Below are 21264 nucleotides of genomic sequence, written 5' to 3' on the forward strand. Positions count from 1 at the left end.
CAAATGTAGCAAGTTATGGAGGTAAGGCAATAAATAGGCTATAGTGCAAAATAATTACAATTTGTATTAACACTGGAATGATAGATGTGCAAGAGATGATGTGCAAATAGAGATACTGGGGTACAAATGAGCAAAATAAATAACAATATATGGATGAGGTAGTTGGGCGGGCTAATTTCAGATGGGCTGTGTACAGGTGCAGTGATCGGTAAGGTGCTCTGACAACTGATGCTTAAAGTTAGTGAGGGAGATAAGTGTCTCCAGCTTCAGAGATTTTTGCAATTTGTTCCAGTCATTGGCAGCAGAGAACTGGAAGGAATTGCGGCCAAAGGAGGTGTTGGCTTTGGGGATGACCAGTGAGATATACCTGCTGGAGCGCAGACTACGGGTGGGTGTTGCTATGGTGACCAATGAGCTAAGATAAGGTGGGGATTTGCCTAGCAGTGATTTATAGATGGCCTGGAGCCAGTGGGTTTGGCGACGAATATGTAGTGAGGACCAGCCAACAAGAGCGTACAGGTCACAGTGGTGGGTATTATATGGGGCTTTGGAGACAAAACGGATGGCACTGTGATAGACTACATCCAATTTGCTGAGTAGAGTGTTGGAGGCTATTTTGTAAATGACATCGCCGAAGTCAAGGATCGGTAGGATAGTCAGTTTTACGAGGGCATGTTTGGCAGCATGAGTGAAGGAGGCTTTGTTGCGAAATAGGAAACCGATTCTAGATTTAACTTTGGATTGGAGATTCTTAATGTGAGTCTGGAAGGAGAGTTTACAGTCTTACCAGACACCTAGATATTTGCAGTGATTTATAGATTGTGCGTAGATTGTTGAGGAAAATGTTTTATTTAATCCATTTTAGAATAAGGCTGTAACGTAATAAAATGTGGAAAAAGTCAAGGGGTCTGAATACTTTCCGAAGGCATTTTATATAGCAATCCTGTGCCCATTTACTTGAAGTCTTCTTTTAGCTCTGAACCCCCAAATCCAATTTGTAATGATTTTTTTTATTTTTTATTTTTTATTTAACCTTTATTTAACCAGGTAAACCAGTTGAGAACAAGTTCTCATTTACAACCGCGACCTGGCCAAGATAAAGCAAAGCTGTGCGATAAAAACAACAACACAGAGTTACATATGGGGTAAAACAAAACAAAGTCAAATATACAACAGAAATACATATATATATACAGTGTGTGCAAATGTAGCAAGTTATGGAGGTAAGGCAATAAATAGGCTATAGTGCAAAATAATTACAATTTGTATTAACACTGGAATGATAGATGTGCAAGAGATGATGTGCAAATAGAGATACTGGGGTACAAATGAGCAAAATAAATAACAATATATGGATGAGGTAGTTGGGCGGGCTAATTTCAGATGGGCTGTGTACAGGTGCAGTGATCGGTAAGGTGCTCTGACAACTGATGCTTAAAGTTAGTGAGGGAGATAAGTGTCTCCAGCTTCAGAGATTTTTGCAATTTGTTCCAGTCATTGGCAGCAGAGAACTGGAAGGAATTGCGGCCAAAGGAGGTGTTGGCTTTGGGGATGACCAGTGAGATATACCTGCTGGAGCGCAGACTACGGGTGGGTGTTTCTATGGTGACCAATGAGCTAAGATAAGGTGGGGATTTGCCTAGCAGTGATTTATAGATGGCCTGGAGCCAGTGGGTTTGGCGACGAATATGTAGTGAGGACCAGCCAACAAGAGCGTACAGGTCACAGTGGTGGGTATTATATGGGGCTTTGGAGACAAAACGGATGGCACTGTGATAGACTACATCCAATTTGCTGAGTAGAGTGTTGGAGGCTATTTTGTAAATGACATCGCCGAAGTCAAGGATCGGTAGGATAGTCAGTTTTACGAGGGCATGTTTGGCAGCATGAGTGAAGGAGGCTTTGTTGCGAAATAGGAAACCGATTCTAGATTTAACTTTGGATTGGAGATTCTTAATGTGAGTCTGGAAGGAGAGTTTACAGTCTTACCAGACACCTAGATATTTGTAGTTGTCCACATACTCTAGGTCAGACCCGTCGAGAGTAGTGATTCTAGTCGGGTGGGCGGGTACAAGCAGCGTTCGGTTGAAGAGCATGCATTTAGTTTTACTAGTGTTTAAGAGCAGTTGGAGGCTACTGAAGGAGTGTTGTATGGCATTGAAGCTTGTTTGGAGGTTTGTTAACACAGTGTCCAATGAAGGGCCAGATGTATACAAAATGGTGTCGTCTGCGTAGAGGTGGATCTGAGAGTCACCAGCAGCAAGAGCGACGTCATTGATATACACAGAGAAAAGAGTCGGCCCAAGAATTGGCTTGTATTGATAAACCAATGGAATACAAAGACCATTAGGTTTGAAAATTATGCACTTAAACATACGTAGCCTATTGTCTAAAATGGATCACATTAAGATCTGGGCCTTTCTCGCAAATCCAGACATATTTTTCTAGTCAGAAACATGGGTGACTGAGAAAATAATGGATTCTGAGATTGCTATAGATGGTTACAGAGTATTCAGGGCATATAGGAATTGAAAAGAGTGCAGTGTAGCCATTTATGTAAAATATCACCTTTCTGTTTTAATGTTGAAGTCTGTCACCATCCCAAAGCAATTAGAATTTTTGGCCTTAAGTTTCCAATTAGGAATTAACTACAATAACAATCATGGGAGTTTACAGTCCACCCTCTGCTAAGAAATGTGTGCTAATAGAACTCACTGACTTAATAGCCTCCTTTTCAGCCTCTGAAGTGTTAATCGTTGGGGACTTTAACATTTGGAGGATTTTTGTGTTAACTTAAATCTGACCCAGTTAATTAATAAGCCCATGCGTCCAAATCTGAAGGACCCTACACAATCAACCTTGATCAAACTTATATTTACAAATACCCCAGAAAAATATGTTGTAAGTGGGGTGTTTTCCTTAGATATACTGTAAGTGACCATTGTCCTATTGTATGTATCAGGGGTGTGTGAATACCTAGATCCAAACCCTGTCTTATCAGAAAGAGGGATTTTAAACATTTAAATGAACAGGCTTTTTTACATGATCTTCAATTGACTATCTCATCTATTCATGATCCAGAGCTGGCTCTAAAACCCTTCTTAAATGTCTTCAATGTTATTGTCAATAAGCATATTCCCTTAAAAACCATGAGAGTTAAAAGTAGGTCTAACCCTTGGTGTACACCGGAGCTAGCCAAAGTTATACACAATAGAGATGCTGTCTGGGCCAAAGCTAGATTTACAGACGAACTAAACCCAGATTGGCAATCATTTAGGAGATTGAGCAATCTATGTGTAAAACTAGTTAGAAAAGCAAAATCTGATAATTTATTTTATTACCTATCTGAATGTGCAGGGAATCCGGCCAAGTTCTGGAAACGTGTTACATCTCTGAAGAGGGTCTTCTCTTCCCCATCAAATTCATCTATTCTTTGGCACCATTACTGATAAAATTAATATAATTAATGCATTTAATCACCATTTTATTTCTGCAGGCTATATTTTTGACTCAGTTTCTAAGCCAACTCACTATAAGTGTGGTCTGGATATTAATGGAGATAATTTGCTGATTGATACTGAACATTTTGTTCTGGGGTTTTCATTCAGGCAATTCCATGTTAAGGAAGTCCTTGATGCCTTGCTGGCATTAGACATTAAGAAATCTAAAAGGGCAGTTAAAGTGTGCAGCGACCCTCATTGCTGCCTCAGTAACTCACATTTTAAATTTGACATTGTCTTCAGGAATTATTCCCAAAGTATGGAAATATGCGTATGTGTTGCCACTCCATAAGAGTGGTGATAGTAGTGATCTTGACAATTACCGACTGATTTCTAGGTTTCCTTGTCTAGCTAAGATTCTTGAGTCATTGGAAAATATGCAGCTTAGTTCTTTCTTTCTTTTTTACTGAGAAATGTATTTTAAATGTAAACCAATCAGTGTTTAGACCAGGGCATAGCCACCACATTAGTTGTGAATGACCTTATCAATGCTTTGGATGCTAAAATGAGCTGTGCTTCTTTTTACGATTTACATAAATGCGAATGGTCAATCTGTTAAAAGTGGTGAACTTCATTTGTATGCGGATGACACTATTATGTATGCAATTGCTCCGACTGCTGATTTAGCTGTGTCAAGGTTACGGTCTGATTTTGCAGCTGTTCAGGAAGCCCTTACGAATTTAAAGCTTGTACTTAATACAGGCAAAACTAAATACATGCTGTTTTCAAAGTCTCGTAAAAGTATCTCAGTTGGGTTACATCTTCACTCCTTGAATGCAAGGCCCTGCATACAATACCTTAGTATTTGGATAGACAATGATCTATCGTTTAAGAAACATACAAATGATCTTGTTAAGAAGCTTACATGTAAAGTGGGTTTCTTATATAGAAATAAAGCTTGTTCTTCTCTGGCTAGCAGGAAGCGAATTGTAGAATCAACTTTTCTACCTGTTCTTGACTATGGTGATACCATCTACTGAAGTGCAACTGACTCTACTCTAAAATCCCTTGATTCTGTTTATCATAGCGCCCTTTGTTTTATTACATCTGAGAGTTTTAATACTATCCGATGCATCACTGCATCCTGCATCCTTCACCAAAAAGTTGGCTGGACCTCTTTAAAGACACGTAGATCACTTTATTACCCTCTTTTTGTTTATAAAGCCTTAATCCACAAGCTTCCAACATACTTAACATCTTTGTTGAAATGTAGAATTTCAGGTTATAATACAAGGTCACGGACTTGGTTAATGAAGATGACTCCCTTGGTAACCACAGAGTTCGGGAGATCTGCTTTTTCATATCAGGCACCTCATGTGCGGAATAGTCTCCAGTTGGCACTTCGTTTAGATGATTTGGGGTCCCTGGGTCAATTTAGGAAATCGGTTGAGGATTTTTATAGAGGTGAATGTGTTTGTTTTATTTGATTATAATGGCTAATGTGTATATTGTATGTATATTGTGTAATATTGTGTAATTTTGTGTATTTTGTATATAATTGTGTGTGCTGATGTGACTGTTGTTCCCAGGGCACGTTTGTGAAAGAGACCTAGGTCTCAATGTGTCTCCCTGGTTAAATAAAAGTTTAAAAAATAAATAAATAATACACAGCTACACAAACACAGCTACACACACAGCTACACAGACAGCTACGCATAAACAGCTAAACACACACACAGCTACACACTCCATCTGACCTTGTATCCGTTCTCCTTGGCGAAGCTGAGAATGACTTCTCTACGTTCTATAGTGGTGTTGGTGGCATCAAACACCTGAGGGCATGTACATCATACTGCTTCATACTAGTTAATCGAAGTTCAAACGGGTTCAAATTGATCACAGGTGTCAAACTCATTCCATTATGGGCCAAATGTCTGAGGGTTTTCAGTTCTCCCTTGCACTTGATTAATCAATTAAGGTCACTGATTAGCGGCCTGGTTGTCAAGGTCTTAATTGTACAAAAATTGAAAGGAAATAACAAAAACCAGCAGACACTCAGCCCGCCATGGAATGAATTTGGCACCCCTGATATACACCATATATATAATGTAGGTTCATATACAGTGGCTTGCGAAAGTATTTACCCCCTTGGCATTTTTCCTATTTTGTTGCCTTACAACCTGGAATTAAAATAGAGTTTTTGGGGGTTTGTATCATTTGATTTACACAACATGCATACAGTGGGGAAAAAAGTATTTAGTCAGCCACCAATTGTGCAAGTTCTCGAGTGGACAGAGGAGCCTCTTAAAGAAGAAGTTACAGGTCTGTGAGAGCCAGAAATCTTGCTTGTTTGTAGGTGACCAAATAATTATTTTCCACCATAATTTGCAAATAAATTCATTAAAATTCCTACAATGTGATTTTCTGGATTTTTTTTCCTCATTTTGTCTGTCATAGTTGACGTGTACCTATGATGAAAATTACAGGCCTCTCTCATCTTTTTAAGTGGGAGAACTTGCACAATTGGTGGCTGACTAAATAATTTTTCCCCCACTGTACGTATTATTTGATTTATACAACATGCCTACCTCTTTGAAGATGCAAAATATATTTTGGGGTGAAACAAACAAGAAAGAAGACAAAAAAACAGAAAACTTGAGCGTGCATAACTATTCATGATCTGTCACATGATCTCAGTGTACATACACCTGTTCTGAAATGCCCCAGAGTCTGCAACACCACTAAGCAAGGGACACCAACAAGCAAGCGGCACCATGAAGACCAAGGAGCTCTCCAAACAGGTTGTGGAGAAGTACAGATCAGGGTTGGGTTATAAAAAAAATATCAGAAACTTTGAACATCCCATAGAGCACCATTAAATCCATTATAGAAAATGGAAAGAATATGGCACCACAACAAACCTGCCAAGAGAGGGCCGCCCACCAACACTCACAGACCAGGCAAGGAGGGCATTAATCAGAAAGGCAACAAAGAGACCAAAGATAACCCTGAAGGAGCTGCAAAGCTCCATAGCGGAGATTGGAGTATCTGTCCATAGGACCACTTTAAGCTCCACAGAGCTGGGCTTTACGGAAGAGTGGCCAGAAAAAAGCCATTGCTTAAAAAAATAAGCAAACACGTTTGGTGTTCGCCAAAAGGCATGTGGGAGACTCCCCAAACATATGGAAGAAGGTACTCTGGTCAGATGAGACTAAAATTGAGCTTTTTGGCCATCAAGAAAAATGCTATGTCTGGCGCAAACCTAACACCTCTCATCACCCCGAGAACACCATCCCCACAGTGAAGCATGGTGGTGGCAGCATCATGCTGTGGGGATGTTTTTCATCGGCAGGGACTGGGAAACTGATCAGAATTGAAGGAATGATGGATGGCGCTAAATACATGGAAATTCTTGAGGGAAACCTGTTTCAGTTTTCCAGAGATTTGAGACTGGGACGGAGGTTCACCTTCCAGCAGGACAAGGACCCTAAGTATCCTGCTAATGCAACACTTGAGTGGTTTAAGGGGAAACATTTAAATGTCTTGGAATGGCCTAGTCAAAGCCCAGACCTCAATCCAATTGAGAATCTGTGGTATGACATAAAGATTGCTGTACACCAGCGGAACCCATCCAACTTGAAGGAGCTGGAGCAGTTTTGCCTTGAAGAATGGGCAAAAATCCCAGTGGCTAGATGTGCCAAGCTTATAGAGACATACCCCAAGAGACTTGTAGCTGTAATTGCTGCAAAAGGTGTCTCTACAAAGTATTGCCTTTGTGGTGGTGAATAATTATGCATGCTCAAGTGTACTGTTTTTTTGTCTTATTTCTTGTTTGTTTCACAATACAAAATATTTTGCATCTTGAAAATGGTAGGCATGTTGTGTAAATCAAATGATACAAACCCCCCAAAAATCATTTTTAATTACAGGTTGTAAGGCAACAAAATAGGAAAAATGGCAAGGGGGGTGAATACTTTTGCAAGCCACTGTATACAGCGGGGTCCGGAATTATTGACACCCTTGATAAAGATTAGCAAAAATTACCGTATAAAATCAAATAATTTTGGTCTAAGATCTCTCCCAACATGTTCTCCATTCTCATAAAACATTTTAGAAAAAGGCTCAGTGCCGTTATCCTCACAAGATCAGGTATTAAAAGGTATTGAAAACAGGGGTGGCAATAATTTTGACCCCTTCCCAGAAAAAATATATTACTTGTTAAACCATATCTCTGTCTCTGAGCAATTGTATTAGCGTAGAACAATATAGTTTCCTACATTTTTGGTGTATACAATATAGCTCAGTATTTTAATAATACATTTTACACAGTCATTTTTACTAATCCTTATCAAGGGTGTCAATAATTTTGGACCACATTGTAGGTTCATAAAGATTCCATATTGCTTCTAATGATTCCATGGGGGTTACTCACTGCCACCTGTCCTTGTTCCTGCATGAAGTAGGCACACACATCCTTCAGAGCCGCAATGGCACATGCCCTACACACACGCACGCACGCACACAGACACAAACACACACAGTGCGCTTGCATCATACTCTTAGGACAGACTAATTCATATTCTAATAGGCTGTCTGGTCGGTTCATACTCATAACAGGCTGTCATATTAGTTTATACTCTGATAACAGGCTTGTGATTGGTTCATACTCTACTAACAGGCTTTGTGATTGGTTCATACTTGCGTATCTTCATGGCCTCTTGGTTGTCAGGTCTGAAGAACTCATAGCTCTTATAGGACTGGGTCGCATCCCGCCGGTACTGACCTACATTAAACACTGGAGAGGACAGGACCACACACACACACACAGTGTGGTCTGTACAGAGTGGTCTGTGGACTATTTGTAATGAAGCAATGAAACAGTTGTGGTATATTGTATTGTGTTGTGGTGTGGTACCTGTAGTTGGAACTCCTATCCAGTTGAAATATGTGGTTAAGATTGTGTGTTATATTGTGTTTGGTTGTCTTGTGTTGTCTGGTTAACATCTTGTGGTACCTTTAGTTGGATATCTGGTGAACATTTTGTGTTGTGTAATTTTTTTAACCCTTATTTTACCAGGTAGCTTGACTGAGAACACATTCTCATTTTCAGCAACAACCTGGATAATACTTACGGGGGACAAATGAGCCAGTTGGAAGCTGCGGATTATGTGGCTATTAGGGCTGATTGGGAATTTAGCCAGGACAGTGTGGTTAACACCCCTACGATAAGTGCCATGGGATCTTTAGTGACCATAGAAAGTCAGGACACCGTTTAAAATCCCATCTGAAAGACGGTACCCTACACAGGGTAATGTCCCCAATCACTGCCCTGGGCATTGGGATAAAACATTTTAGACCAGAGGAAAGAGTGCCTCCTACTGGCCCTCCAAAAACAACTTCCAGCAGCATCTGGTCTCCCATCCAGGGACCGACCAGGAACAACCCTGCAAGACAGCAGTGGGATGCAGGGTGGTGTGCTGCTAGTACGCTGCTGTTGTGGTGTGTTGTGATGTGTTGTGGTACCTTTAGTTGGAACTCCTATCCAGTTGAGATATCTGGTTAACATATTGTGTTGTATTGTGTTGTGGTGTGTTGTGTTGTGGTGTGTTGTATTGTCATGTGCTGTGTTATGTTGTGATGTGGTCTTGTCTTGTCTTGTGTCGTATTGTGTTGTGTTGTATTGTGTGGTATTGGGATTTTGTGTTGCGTGGTATTGTGTTGTCTTGTCTTGTTTTGTCTTGTGTTGTGGTTTGTTGTGTGGTGTTGTGTTGAATTGTGTTGTTGGAAGTCCTATATAGTTGAGTTATCTGGTTAAATGATTGTGTTGTGTTGTCTTGTGTGGTATTGTGTTGTGGTGTGTTGTGTCTCGTGTGGTCTTGTGTTGTGTTTTGTTGTCTTGCCTTGTATTGTGTTGTGTGGTAGGTGTGGTCTTGTCTTGTGTTGTTTTGTTTTGTGTTGTAGTTTGTTGTGTTGTATTGAGATGTGGTGTGGTACCTTTAGTTTATTGTAGCCATTTTCTGCAGCCTGTCAACTATGCCTCTGTCTATCCCTGTTCTCTCCTCTCCGCACAGGCTATACAAACGCCTCACACCGCGTGGCTGCTGCCTCTCTAACCTGGTGGTCCCTGCACGCACCACCCACGTGGAGTTCCAGGTCTCAGGCAGCCTCTGGAACCAACAAGGCAGAGTTCATCTCAGCCTATGCTACCCTCCAGGCCCTCGACTTCTTGGCGCTGATGGAAACATGGATTACCACTGAAAACACTGCTACTCCTACTGCTCTCTCCTCGTCTGACCATGTGTTCTCGCATACCCCGAGAGCATCTGGTCAGCGGGGTGGTGGCACAGGAATCCTCATCTCTCCCAAGTGGACATTCTCTATTTTTCCCCTGACCCATCTGTCTATCTCCTCATTTGAATTCCATGCTGTCACAGTCACTAGCCAATTTAAGCTTAATATCCTTGTCATTTATCGCCCTCCAGGTTCCCTTGGAGAGTTCATCAATGAGCTTGACGCCTTGATCAGTTCCTTTCCTGAGGATGGCTCACCCCTCACAGTTCTGGGGGACTTCAACCTCCCTACGTCTACCTTTGACTCATTTCTCTCTGCCTCCTTCTTTCCACTCCTCTCCTCTTTTGACCTCACCCTCTCACCGTCCCCCCTACTCACAAGGCAGACAATACGCTTGACCTCATCTTTACTAGATGCTGTTCTTCTACTAATCTCACTGCAACTCCCCTCCAAGTCTCCGACCACTACTTTGTATCCTTTTCTCTCTCGCTCTCCTCCAACACTACTCACTCTGCCCCTACTCAGATGGTAATGCGCCGTCGCAACCTTCGCTCTCTCTCTCCCGCTACTCTCTCCTCTTCCATCCTATCATCTCTTCCCTCTGCTCAAACCTTCTCCCCCCAATCTCCTGATGTTGCCTCCTCAACCCTCCTCTCCTCTCTTTCTGCATCCTTTGACTCTCTATGTCCCTTATCCTCCCGGCCGGCTCGGTCCTCCCCTCCAGCTCCGTGGCTTGATGACTCATTGCGAGCTCACAGAACAGGGCTCTGGGCAGCCGAGCGGAAATGGAGGAAAACTAGACTCCCTGCGGACCTGGCATCTTTTCACTCCCTCCTCTCTACATTTTCTTCATCTGTTTCTGCTGCTAAGGCCACTTTCTACCACTCTAAATTCCAAGCATCTGCCTCTAACCCTAGGAAGCTCTTTGCCACCTTCTCCTCCCTGCTGAATCCTCCTCCCCCTCCCCCCTCCTCCCTCTCTGTGGATGACTTCGTCAACCATTTTGAAAAGAAGGTTGACAACATCCGATTCTCGTTTGTTAAGTCAAATGACACTGCTGGTCCTGCTCACACTGCCCTACCCTATGCTTTGACTTCTTTCTCCCCTCTCTCTCCAGATAAAATCTTGCGACTTGTGACGGCCGGCCGCCCAACAACCTGCCCGCTTGACCCTATCCCCTCCTCTCTTCTCCAGACCATCTCCGGTGACCTTCTCCCTTACCTCACCTCGCTGATCAACTCATCCTTGACCACTGGCTATGTCCCTTCCGTCTTCAAGAGAGCGAGAGTTGCACCCCTTCTCAAAAAACCAACACTCGATCCCTCTGATGTCAACAACTACAGACCAGTATCCCTTCTTTCTTTTCTCTCCAAAACTATTGAGCGTGCCGTCTTTAGCCAACTCTCTTGCTATCTCTCTCAGAATGACCTTCTTGATCCAAACCAGTCAGGTTTCAAGACTGGTCATTCAACTGAGACTGCTCTTCTCTGTGTCACGGAGGCTCTCCGCACTGCTAAAGCTAACTCTCTCTCCTCTGCTCTTGTCCTTCTAGACCTGTCTGCTGCCTTTGATACTGTGAACCATCAGATCCTCCTCTCCCCCCTCTCCGAGCTGGGCATCTCCGGCGCGGCTCACTCTTGGATTGCGTCCTACCTGACCAGTCGCTCCTACCAAGTGGCGTGGCGAGAAGCTGTCTCCGCATCACGTGCTGTCACCATTGGTTGCCCCCAGGGCTCAGTTCTAGGCCCTCTCCTATTCTCGCTATACACCAAGTCACTTGGCTCTGTCATATCCTCACATGGCCTCTCCTATCATTGCTACGCAGACGACACACAACTAATCTTCTCCTTTCCCCCTTCTGATAACCAGGTGGTGAATCGCATCTCTTCATGTCTGGCAGACATATCAGTATGGATGACGGATCACCACCTCAAGCTGAACCTTGGCAAGACGGAGCTGCTCTTCCTCTCGCCATCACGGTTAACAACTCTGTTGTGTCCTCCTCCCAGAGTGCGAGAGCCTTGGCGTGACCCTGGACAACACCCTGTCGTTCTCCGCTAACATCAAGGCGGTGACCCGATCCTGTAGGTTCATGCTCTACAACATTCGGAGAGTACGACCCTGCCTTACACAGGAAGCGGCACAGGTCCTAATCCAGGCACTTGTCATCTCCCGTCTGGATTACTGCAACTCGCTGTTGGCTGGGCTCCCTGCCTGTGCCATTAAACCCCTACAACTCATCCAGAATGCCGCAGCCCGTCTGGTGTTCATCCTTCCCAAGTTCTCTCACGTCACCCCGCTCCTCTGCACACTCCACTGGCTTCCAGTTGAAGCTCGCATCTGCTACAAGACCATGGTGCTTTCCTACGGAGCTGTGAGGGGAACGACACCTCCGTACCTTCAGGCTCTGATCAGTCCCTACACCCAAACGAGGGCATTGCGTTCATCCACCTCTGGCCTGCTGGCTCTCTACCTCTGCGGAAGCACAGCTCCCGTACACCCCCGTCAAAACTGTTCGCTGCTCTGGCACCCCAATGGTGGAACAAGCTCCCTCACGACGCGAGGACAGCGGAGTCACTCACCACCTTCCGGAGACATTTGAAACCCCACCTCTTTAAGGAATACCTGGGATAGGATAAAGTAATCCTTCTACCCCCCCCCCCCCCCCCCTTACCCCACCCCACCAAAAAAAAAACATTGTAGTGGTTATCCCACTGGCTATAAGGTGAATGCACCAATTTGTAAGTCGCTCTGGATAAGAGCGTCTGCTAAATGACGTAAATGTAAAAATGTTTAGTTGGAACTCCTATCCTGTTGAGATATCTGGATAAGATCTTGTGTTGTATTGTGCTGTGTTGTGTTGTGTTGTGTTGTATTGTGGTGTGTTGTGTTGTGTTGTCCTGTGCTGTGCTGTGCTGTGTTGTGGTCATGACTTGTGTTGACTTGTGTTGTATTGTGTTGTGTGGTATTGTGTTGTTGTGTTGTCTTGTGTTGTCTAGTGTTGTGTGATATTGTGTTGTGTGGTATTGTGTTGTGTGGTCTTCTGTTGTGTTGTCCTGTGTTGTTTTGTCTTGTGTGGTATTGTGTTGTTGTGTTGTCTTCTGGTGTTGTGTTGTTTTGTGTTGTGGTGTGTTATGTTGTCTTGTGTTGTATTGTGGTGTGTTGTGGTACCTTTAGTTGGAACTCCTATCCAGTTGAGGTATCTAGTTAATGTGTTGTGTTTTGTTTTGTTGTGTTGTGTTGGGTAGTGTGGTATTATGTGGTATTGTGTTGTGTTGTGTTAAATTGTGTTGTGTTGTGGTACCTTTAGTTGGAACTCTTATCCAATTGAGGTATCTGGTTGACTTCTTGTGTTGTGTTGTTTTGTGTTGTGTTGTCCTGTTCTGTGCTGTGCTGTGTTGTTGTGGTGTGTTGTGGTGTGTGGTCTTGTCTTGTATTGTGTTGTGTTTTGTGGTATTGTGTAGTTTTGTTGTGTTCAGTTGTGTTGTCTTGTGTTGTTGTGTGTGGTCATGTCTTGTGTTATATTGTTTTGGGTTGTGTTTCGTTGTGTTGTCTAGTGTTGTGTTGTGATGTGTTGTCTTGTCTGCTGTTGTGCTGTGGTGTGTTGTGGTGTCTTGTATTCTATTGTCTTGTGTTGTGTTGTGGTACCTTTAGTTGGAACTCCTATCCAGTAGAGATATCTGGTTAACATCTTGTTTTGTATTGTGTTGTATTTTGGTGTTTTGTGTTGTGGTGTGTTGTATTGTCCTGTGCTGTGTTGTGTTGTCTTGTGTTGTGGTGTGTGGTCTTGTCTTGTGTTGTATTGTGTTGTGTGGTATTGTGGTATTGTGTTAAATTGAGTGGTATTGTGTTGTTGTGTTGTGTTATTGTGTTGAATTGTGTTGTTTGTCTTGTGTTGTGTTTTGTTGTATTGTGTTGTTGGAACTCCTATATAGTTGAGGTATCTGGTTAAATGATTGTTTTCTGTTGTCTTCTGTTTTGTTTTGTTGTGTTGTCTTGTGTTGTCTTGTGTTGTATTGTGTTGTGTGGTATTGTGTTGTGGTGTATTGTGTTTTGTGTGGTATTGTGTTGTGGTGTGGTGTGTTGTCTTGTCTTGTGGTGTGTTGTGTTGTGTTGTGGTACCTTTAGTATGAACTCCTCTCCAGTTGAGGTATCTGGTTATCGTCTTGTGTTTTTTTTTTTGTGTGTTGTGTTGGGTAGTGTGGTATTACAGTGGGGGAAAAAAGTATTTAGTCAGCCACCAATTGTGCAAGTTCTCCCACTTAAGAAGATGAGGTAGGCCTGTAATTTTCATCATAGGTACAGTGGGGAGAACAGGTATTTGATACACTGACGATTTTGCAGGTTTTCCTACTTACAAAGCATGTAGAGGTCTGTAATTTTTATCATAGGTACACTTCAACTGTGAGAGACGGAATCTAAAACAAAAATCCAGAAAATCACATTGTATGATTTTTAAGTAATTAATTTGCATTTTATTGCATGACATAAGTATTTGATCACCTACCAACCAGTAAGAATTCCGGCTCTCACAGACCTGTTCGTTTTTCTTTAAGAAGCCCTCCTGTTCTCCACTCATTACCTGTATTAACTGCACCTGTTTGAACTCATTACCTGAATAAAAGACACCTGTCCACACACTCAATCAAACAGACTCCAATCTCTCCACAATGGCCAAGACCAGAGAGCTGTGTAAGGACATCAGGGATAAAATTGTAGACCTGCACAAGGCTGGGCTGGGCTACAGGACAATAGGCAAGCAGCTTGGTGAGAAGGCAACAACTGTTGGCGCAATTATTAGAAAATGGAAGAAGTTCAAGATGACGGTCAATCACCCTCGGTCTGGGGCTCCATGCAAGATCTCACCTCGTGGGGCATCAATGATCATGAGGAAGGTGAGGGATCAGCCCAGAACTACACGGCAGGACCTGGTCAATGACCTGAAGAGAGCTGGGACCATAGTCTCAAAGAAAACCATTAGTAACACATTACACCGTCATGGATTAAAATCCTGCAGCGCACGCAAGGTCCCCCTGCTCAAGTCAGCGCATGTCCAGGCCCGTCTGAAGTTTGCCAATTACCATCTGGATGATCCAGAGGAGGAATGGGAGAAGGTCATGTGGTCTGATGAGACAAAAATAGAGCTTTTTGGTCTAAACTCCATTCGCCGTGTTTGGAGGAAGAAGAAGGATGAGTACAACCCCAAGAACACCATCCCAACCGAGACGCATGGAGGTGGAAACATCATTCTTTGGGGATGCTATTCTGCAAAGGGGACAGGATGACTGCACCATATTGAGGGGAGGATGGATTGGGCCATGTATCGCAAGATCTTGGCCAACAACCTCCTTCCCTCAGTAAGAGCATTGAAGATGTGTCGTGGCTGGGTCTTCCAGCATGACAACGACCCGAAACACACAGCCAGGGCAACTAAGGAGTGGCTCCGTAAGAAGCATCTCAAGGTCCTGGAGTGGCCTAGACAGTCTCCAGACCTGAACCCAATAGAAAATCTTTGGAGGGAGCTGAAAGTCCGTATTGCCCAGCGACAGCCCCGAAACCTGAAGAATCTGTAGAAGGTCTGTATGGAGGAGTGGGCCAAAATCCCTGCTGCAGTGTGTGCAAACCTGGTCAAGACCTACAGGAAACGTATGATCTCTGTAATTGCAAACAAAGGTTTCTGTACCAAATATTCAGTTCTGCTTTTCTGATGTATCAAATATTTATGTCATGCAATAAAATGCAAATGAATTACTTAAAAATCATACAATGTGATTTTCTGGATTTCCGTCTCTCACAGTTGAAGTGTACCTATGATAAAAATAACAGACCTCTACATGCTTTGTAAGTAGGAAAACCTGCAAAATCGGCAGTGTATCAAAAACGTGTTCTCCCCACTGTTCATGTCAACTATGACAGACAAATTGAGATTTTTTTTCTCCAGAAAATCACATTGTAGGATTTTTTATGAATTTATTTGCAAATTATGGTGGAAAATAAGTATTTGGTCACCTACAAACAAGCAAGATTTCTGGCTCTCACAGACCTGTAACTTCTTCTTTAAGAGGCTCCTCTGTCCTCCACTCGTTACCTGTATTAATGGCACCTGTTTGAAGTTGTTATCAGTATAAAATACACCTGTCCACAACCTCAAACAGTCACACTCCAAACTCCACTATGGCAAAAACCAAAGAGCTGTCAAAGGACACCAGAAACAAAATTGTAGACCTGCACCAGGCTGGGAAGACTGAATCTGCAATAGGTAAGCAGCTTGGTTTGAAGAAATCAACTGTGGGAGCAATTATTAGGAAATGGAAGACATACAAGACCACTGATAATCTCCCTCGATCTGGGGCTCCACGCAGGATCTCACCCCGTGGGGTCAAAATGATCACAAGAACGGTGAGCAAAAATCCCAGAACCACACGGGGGGACCTAGTGAATGACCTGCAGAGAGCTGGGACCAAAGTAACAAAGCCTACCATTAGTAACACACTACGCCGCCAGGGACTCAAATCCTGCAGTGCAAGACGTGTCCCCCTGCTTAAGCCAGTACATGTCCAGGCCCATCTGAAGTTTGCTAGAGTGCATTTGGATGATCCAGAAGAGGATTGGGAGAATGTCATATGGTCAGATGAAACCAAAATAGAACTTTTTGGTAAAAACTCAACTCGTCGTGTTTGGAGTACAAGGAATGCTGAGTTACATCCAAAGAACACCATACCTACTGTGAAGCATGGAGGTGGAAACATCATGCTTTGGGGCTGTTTTTCTGCAAAGGGACCAGGACGACTGATCCGTGTAAAGGAAAGAATGAATGGGGCCATGTATCGTGAGATTTTGAGTGAAAACCTCCTTCCATCAGCAAGGGCATTGAAGATGAAACGTGGCTGGGTCTTTCAACATGACAATGATCCCAAACACACCGCCCGGGCAACGAAGGAGTGACTTCGTAAGAAGCATTTCAAGTCTGTGTTGCCCAGCGACAGCCCCAAAACATCACTGCTCTAGAGGAGATCTGCATGGAGGAATGGGCCAAAATACCAGCAACAGTGTTTGAAAACCTTGTGAAGACTTACAGAAAACGTTTGACCTGTGTCATTGCCAACAAAGGGTATATAACAAAGTATTGAGAAACTTTTGTTATTGACCAAATAATTATTTTTCACCATAATTTGCAAATACATTCATAAAAAATCCTACAATGTGATTTTCTGGATTTTTTTTCTCATTTTGTCTGTCATAGTTGATGTGTACCTATGATGAAAATTACAGGCCTCTCTCATCTTTTTAAGTGGGAGAACTTGCACAATTGGTGGCTGACTAAATACTTTTTTTCCCCACTGTATGTGGTACTGGGTTATGTTGTGTTAAAATAAGTTGTGTTGTGGTACCTTTAGTTGGAACTCCTATCCAATTGAGGTATCTGGTTAACGTCTTGTGTTGTGTTGTTTTGTGTTGTTTTGTCTTGTGTTGTGTTGAGTTGTGTTGTGCTTCCTTTAGTTGGAACACCAATCCAGTTGAGGTATTTGGTTAACTTCCCATTGTGTTGTATGGTATTGTGTTGTTGTGTGTTGTGTTGTCTTGTGTTGCCACGTGTTGTGTTGTCTTGTGTTGTGTACTTTTAGTTGGAACTCCTATCCAGTTGTTGTATCTTTTAAACATGTTGTGTTTTGTTGTGTTGTGTTGGGTTGTGTGGTATTGTGTGGTATTAGGTTATGTTGTGGTACCTTTCAGTTGGAACTCCTATCCAGTTGAGGTATCTGGTTAACTTATTGTGTTGTGTTATGTGGTATTTTGGTGTGTTGTATGGTATTGTGTTGTGTTGGGTTGTGGTACCTTTAGTTGGAACTCCTATCCCGTTGAGGTATCTTGTTAACGTGTTGTGTTGTGTTTTGTTGTATTATGTTGTGTTGCGTTGTGTGGTATTGTTTTGTGATGTGTTTAATTGTGTTGTGTTGTGTTGTGGTACCTTTAGTTGGAACGCCTATCCCGTTTAGGTATTTGGTTAACGGGTTGTGTTGTGTTTTGTTGTATTGGGTTGTGTTGGGTTGTGTGGTATTGTGTGGTAATGGGTTGTGATGTGTTTAATTATGGTGTGTTGTGTTGTGGCACCTTTTGTTGGAACTCCTATCCAGTTGAGGTATCTGGTTAACTTCTGTGTTGGGTTGTGTTGTGTGTGGTATTGCGTGGTTTTGTGTGGTATTGTGTTGTGTGGTATTGTGTCGTGTTGTGTGGTATTGTGTTGTGTTGTGGTACCTTTAGTGGGAACTCCTATCCAGTTGAGGTATCTGGTTAACTTCTTGGAGATGTAGGTCTTCCCTCTAGCAGGCAGCCCCACCATCACAATCACAGTAGGAGAGTTAGTGAACTGGGGGACGGATGCTGAAACACACACACACACACACACACACACACACACACACACACACACACACACACACACACACACACACACACACACACACACACATACAATATGGATTTAACACTGACATGACACACACATACACATGTATTGGAGTTATAAAAAGATCACAGAACACACACACATCAGTTTTAGACAAATGGATAGACCATTTAGCACACACACGCACACATACACGGCCTTGGTCTTAGGGGTGAACGGCCCTCAGGTCTCTCTCAGTGAGGTACACAGTGTTCCATAATGCAAGTCCTAACCTGACCCCAACACATACACACACACACGCACACCATTTCAAACAATACCAAAGTTCCGCAGGTTACGTTCACCAACCTGTACACTACAGGTAATGAACCACACAGGTGTGTGTCTGGTGTTTCTGTGTGTATATTTGTGTGTGTGTGTGTGTGTGTGTGTACTTACATCCTCTACGTTGGTACAGCTTGCTACTCATGGAGGGAATCCAAATCTTCTCTAAAGGTTTCTGAGTTAGCTTGGTCTGCCTCTGAGACATGGTTTACAAAACACAGTGTCCGTGTGTAAGAGAGAGAGAGAGAGACGGGGAGAGACAGAGATAGTGAGAGACGGAGAGAGAGACAGAGAGAGTAGCCTGGAGAGAGACAAGGTGTGAGAGAGAGAGTTTGTGAAACTGTCTGTGTGGGTCACCTCATGATGGGAGCGGCCTAAGTCTGTCTGTGTGTGTGTGGTATTGGTACATGCTCCTCCTCCAAGTGTGTTACAGGGTGTGAGGTTATAGAGATATAGGGGCTACTTCCTGAGTGGGAGGAGCTACAGTACCAGGGCCTTATAGAACTGAAGGAATAGAACAGATATTCGCCAAACACTCTGAGCTACCCCACCAAGACCACTTCAACAGATATTCACCAAATGTTGCCTTGGTTTGTGGGAATGTCAGCTCTACTCATGATGCTAATTGTCTGATTCTCTAATTCTCTGATTCTCTAATTCTCTGATTCTTTAATTACGCAATTAAAGAATCAGAGAATTAGAGAATCAGACAATTGCACAAAACGATGTGACATCTAGATTGTCCACATTTTCACCATCATTGTAGCCCTAGTTATCTTGTTGCTTTGACAAAGTCATATCTGAAGATCATTATTTCATTAGTGATGTATTTATGTCTCTCCCTCATTTTAAGGTCAACCCTGGTACATGAACTGAACTCATGATTTAATATGGTGAAACTATTCCTTTAAAAAAAAAATTTTTTTAAGAAATATTTTACATCTAAAAGTCAAATCAGTGTAACATTTGGAGAGCTGGTTCTACTCTTTTTGTCAATTTTCTGTTGTTTTGTGGTGTAAAACTGAGTTGTTCAAGCATAACACGTCAACCCTGTTACCCATAGATAGACAAATATATAAAATTATATGTAATGTGAAATTAAATTGCCACTCCCTGTTGCACACAACAATCTTCCATTCCCCCTGTCACAATGGCTGATTTAAGATAAAATGTTTGGGCATAACTGGACTTCATCACTTCCCTGATTACTCCCCCTTTATCTAGCACTCCGTTGTTGTCACTCTTCAGGCAGTATTGTTTCTGTTTTATGTTCAGACGCTACACTTGTGTCTGTATCCACGCTATGTTTGTTCTTATTCAACTCACAGACTGCACATGCTTCCTGACTCTCTGCGTCTTCGTTACAGAATACTGCCTCTCAGAATGGAAGCAGCAACCAACCAAGACATCTCCCAGATGGTCGGGGGACCTACTTCGCTAACACCACGACCAGCTGGCGCAACTGGGGACGGCTATGGATGAGGTCCTCCGTGTTCTTCATCGTCTAGATGTTCCTCAAATGGCGTCACTCCCAACGAGCGGAGGATCTTCTACCATGAGTCGACCCAGCGAGCCAGCACCCCAGCCCATTCAGCAGTCTTCCCAAATCAAATCAAATCACATTTTATTTGTCACATACACGTGTTTAGCAGATGTTATAGCGGGTGTAGCGAAATGCTTGTGCTTCTAGCTCTGACAGTGCAGTAATATCTAACAAGTAATATCTAACAATTTCACAACATGTACCCAATACATACAAAACTGGTAAGGAATGGAATTTAAGAATATATACATAAATGACAGAGCGGCATGGACTGAGATACAGTAGAATATTATAGAATAGAATACAATATATACATATGAGATGAGTAATGCAAGATATGTAAACATTATTAGTGACTAGTGTTCCATTTCTTAAAGTGGCCAGTGATTTCAATAGGCAGCAGCATCCTCTAATGTGCTAGTGATTGCTGCACCCAGGTCATCAATGCTTGTTTGTCCCTCCCGGACAAATATGACGGGACTCCATCCAAATGCCGTTGCTTCCTCCTTCAGTGCTCATTCTATTTTTCTCATCAAACGGGAGCCCACAACACCGAGAGGTCCAAGGTTGCCATGGTTATTTCCGTCTCCTGGGGTAGGTGGAATTTTATTGACCAGGCCCTTGCGTCCTCCCTGAACATAACATCATACCCGCTCTCCTCTCCGTTTCCAGTTCAAGTGCTGGACAACCGACCAATGGGATCTAAGACAATCACACACATCACAGCACCACTCACCATCACCGTTGGTCCCCTGCACCAAGAAACCCTCCCCTTCCTCATCATCCAGGCCTGGGCACCTGAATGTCGGAAGACCTGCTTTCCCTTACCCTGTGATTCCACGTCAGTTGAGAGTCCTGTGGTTACCCTCCGGGCCGACATCCCAGAGGTTTACCAGGAGCTCCGGGAGGTTTTCTCCAAGACCCGTGCCACCTGTCTCCTTCCTCATCACCCCTGGGCCTGTGCCATCGACCTGCTAACAGACTCTGCACCTGTCGGTGGCTGAAACCAAGGCTATGGAGGAGTACATCTAGGAGGCTTGCCAACAGGGTTTCATCCGTCCGTCCACCTCTCCTGCGTCGGCAGGTTTATTTTTCATGGCCAAGAAGGAGGGAGGTCTTCGTCCATGTATTGACTACAAAGGTCTCAATGTCATCACCACCAAGTATCGCTACCCCCTCCCGTTGGTTCCGGCCGCCATTGAACTGCTCCGCGGGGTGATGCCTTATGGATAAGCCAATCTTCCTTCGGTGTTCCAGGC

General features: G+C 43.2%; 1 protein-coding gene across 1 annotated transcript in view; it reads right to left on the reverse strand.

The window, feature by feature from the left end:
- LOC311132243 (6-phosphofructo-2-kinase/fructose-2,6-bisphosphatase-like) overlaps positions 1 to 18825 on the reverse strand; it is a 45878-nt gene extending 27053 nt beyond the window's left edge. Inside the window, exons 1-5 of the mRNA XM_084165473.1 lie at positions 18577 to 18825; positions 17988 to 18113; positions 8139 to 8235; positions 7873 to 7939; positions 5198 to 5272 (exon numbers count right to left, since the gene is read on the reverse strand). Of these exons, the coding sequence (XP_084021599.1) occupies positions 5198 to 5272; positions 7873 to 7939; positions 8139 to 8235; positions 17988 to 18113; positions 18577 to 18667 (456 nt within the window). The 5' untranslated portion in view covers positions 18668 to 18825. The remainder of the gene's footprint in view (positions 1 to 5197; positions 5273 to 7872; positions 7940 to 8138; positions 8236 to 17987; positions 18114 to 18576) is intronic.
- Between the last annotated feature and the right edge of the window lie 2439 nt (positions 18826 to 21264).

This window comes from Coregonus lavaretus (genome assembly GCF_964263955.1).
Source record: "Coregonus lavaretus genome assembly, chromosome: 7".
NCBI lineage: Eukaryota > Metazoa > Chordata > Actinopteri > Salmoniformes > Salmonidae > Coregonus > Coregonus lavaretus.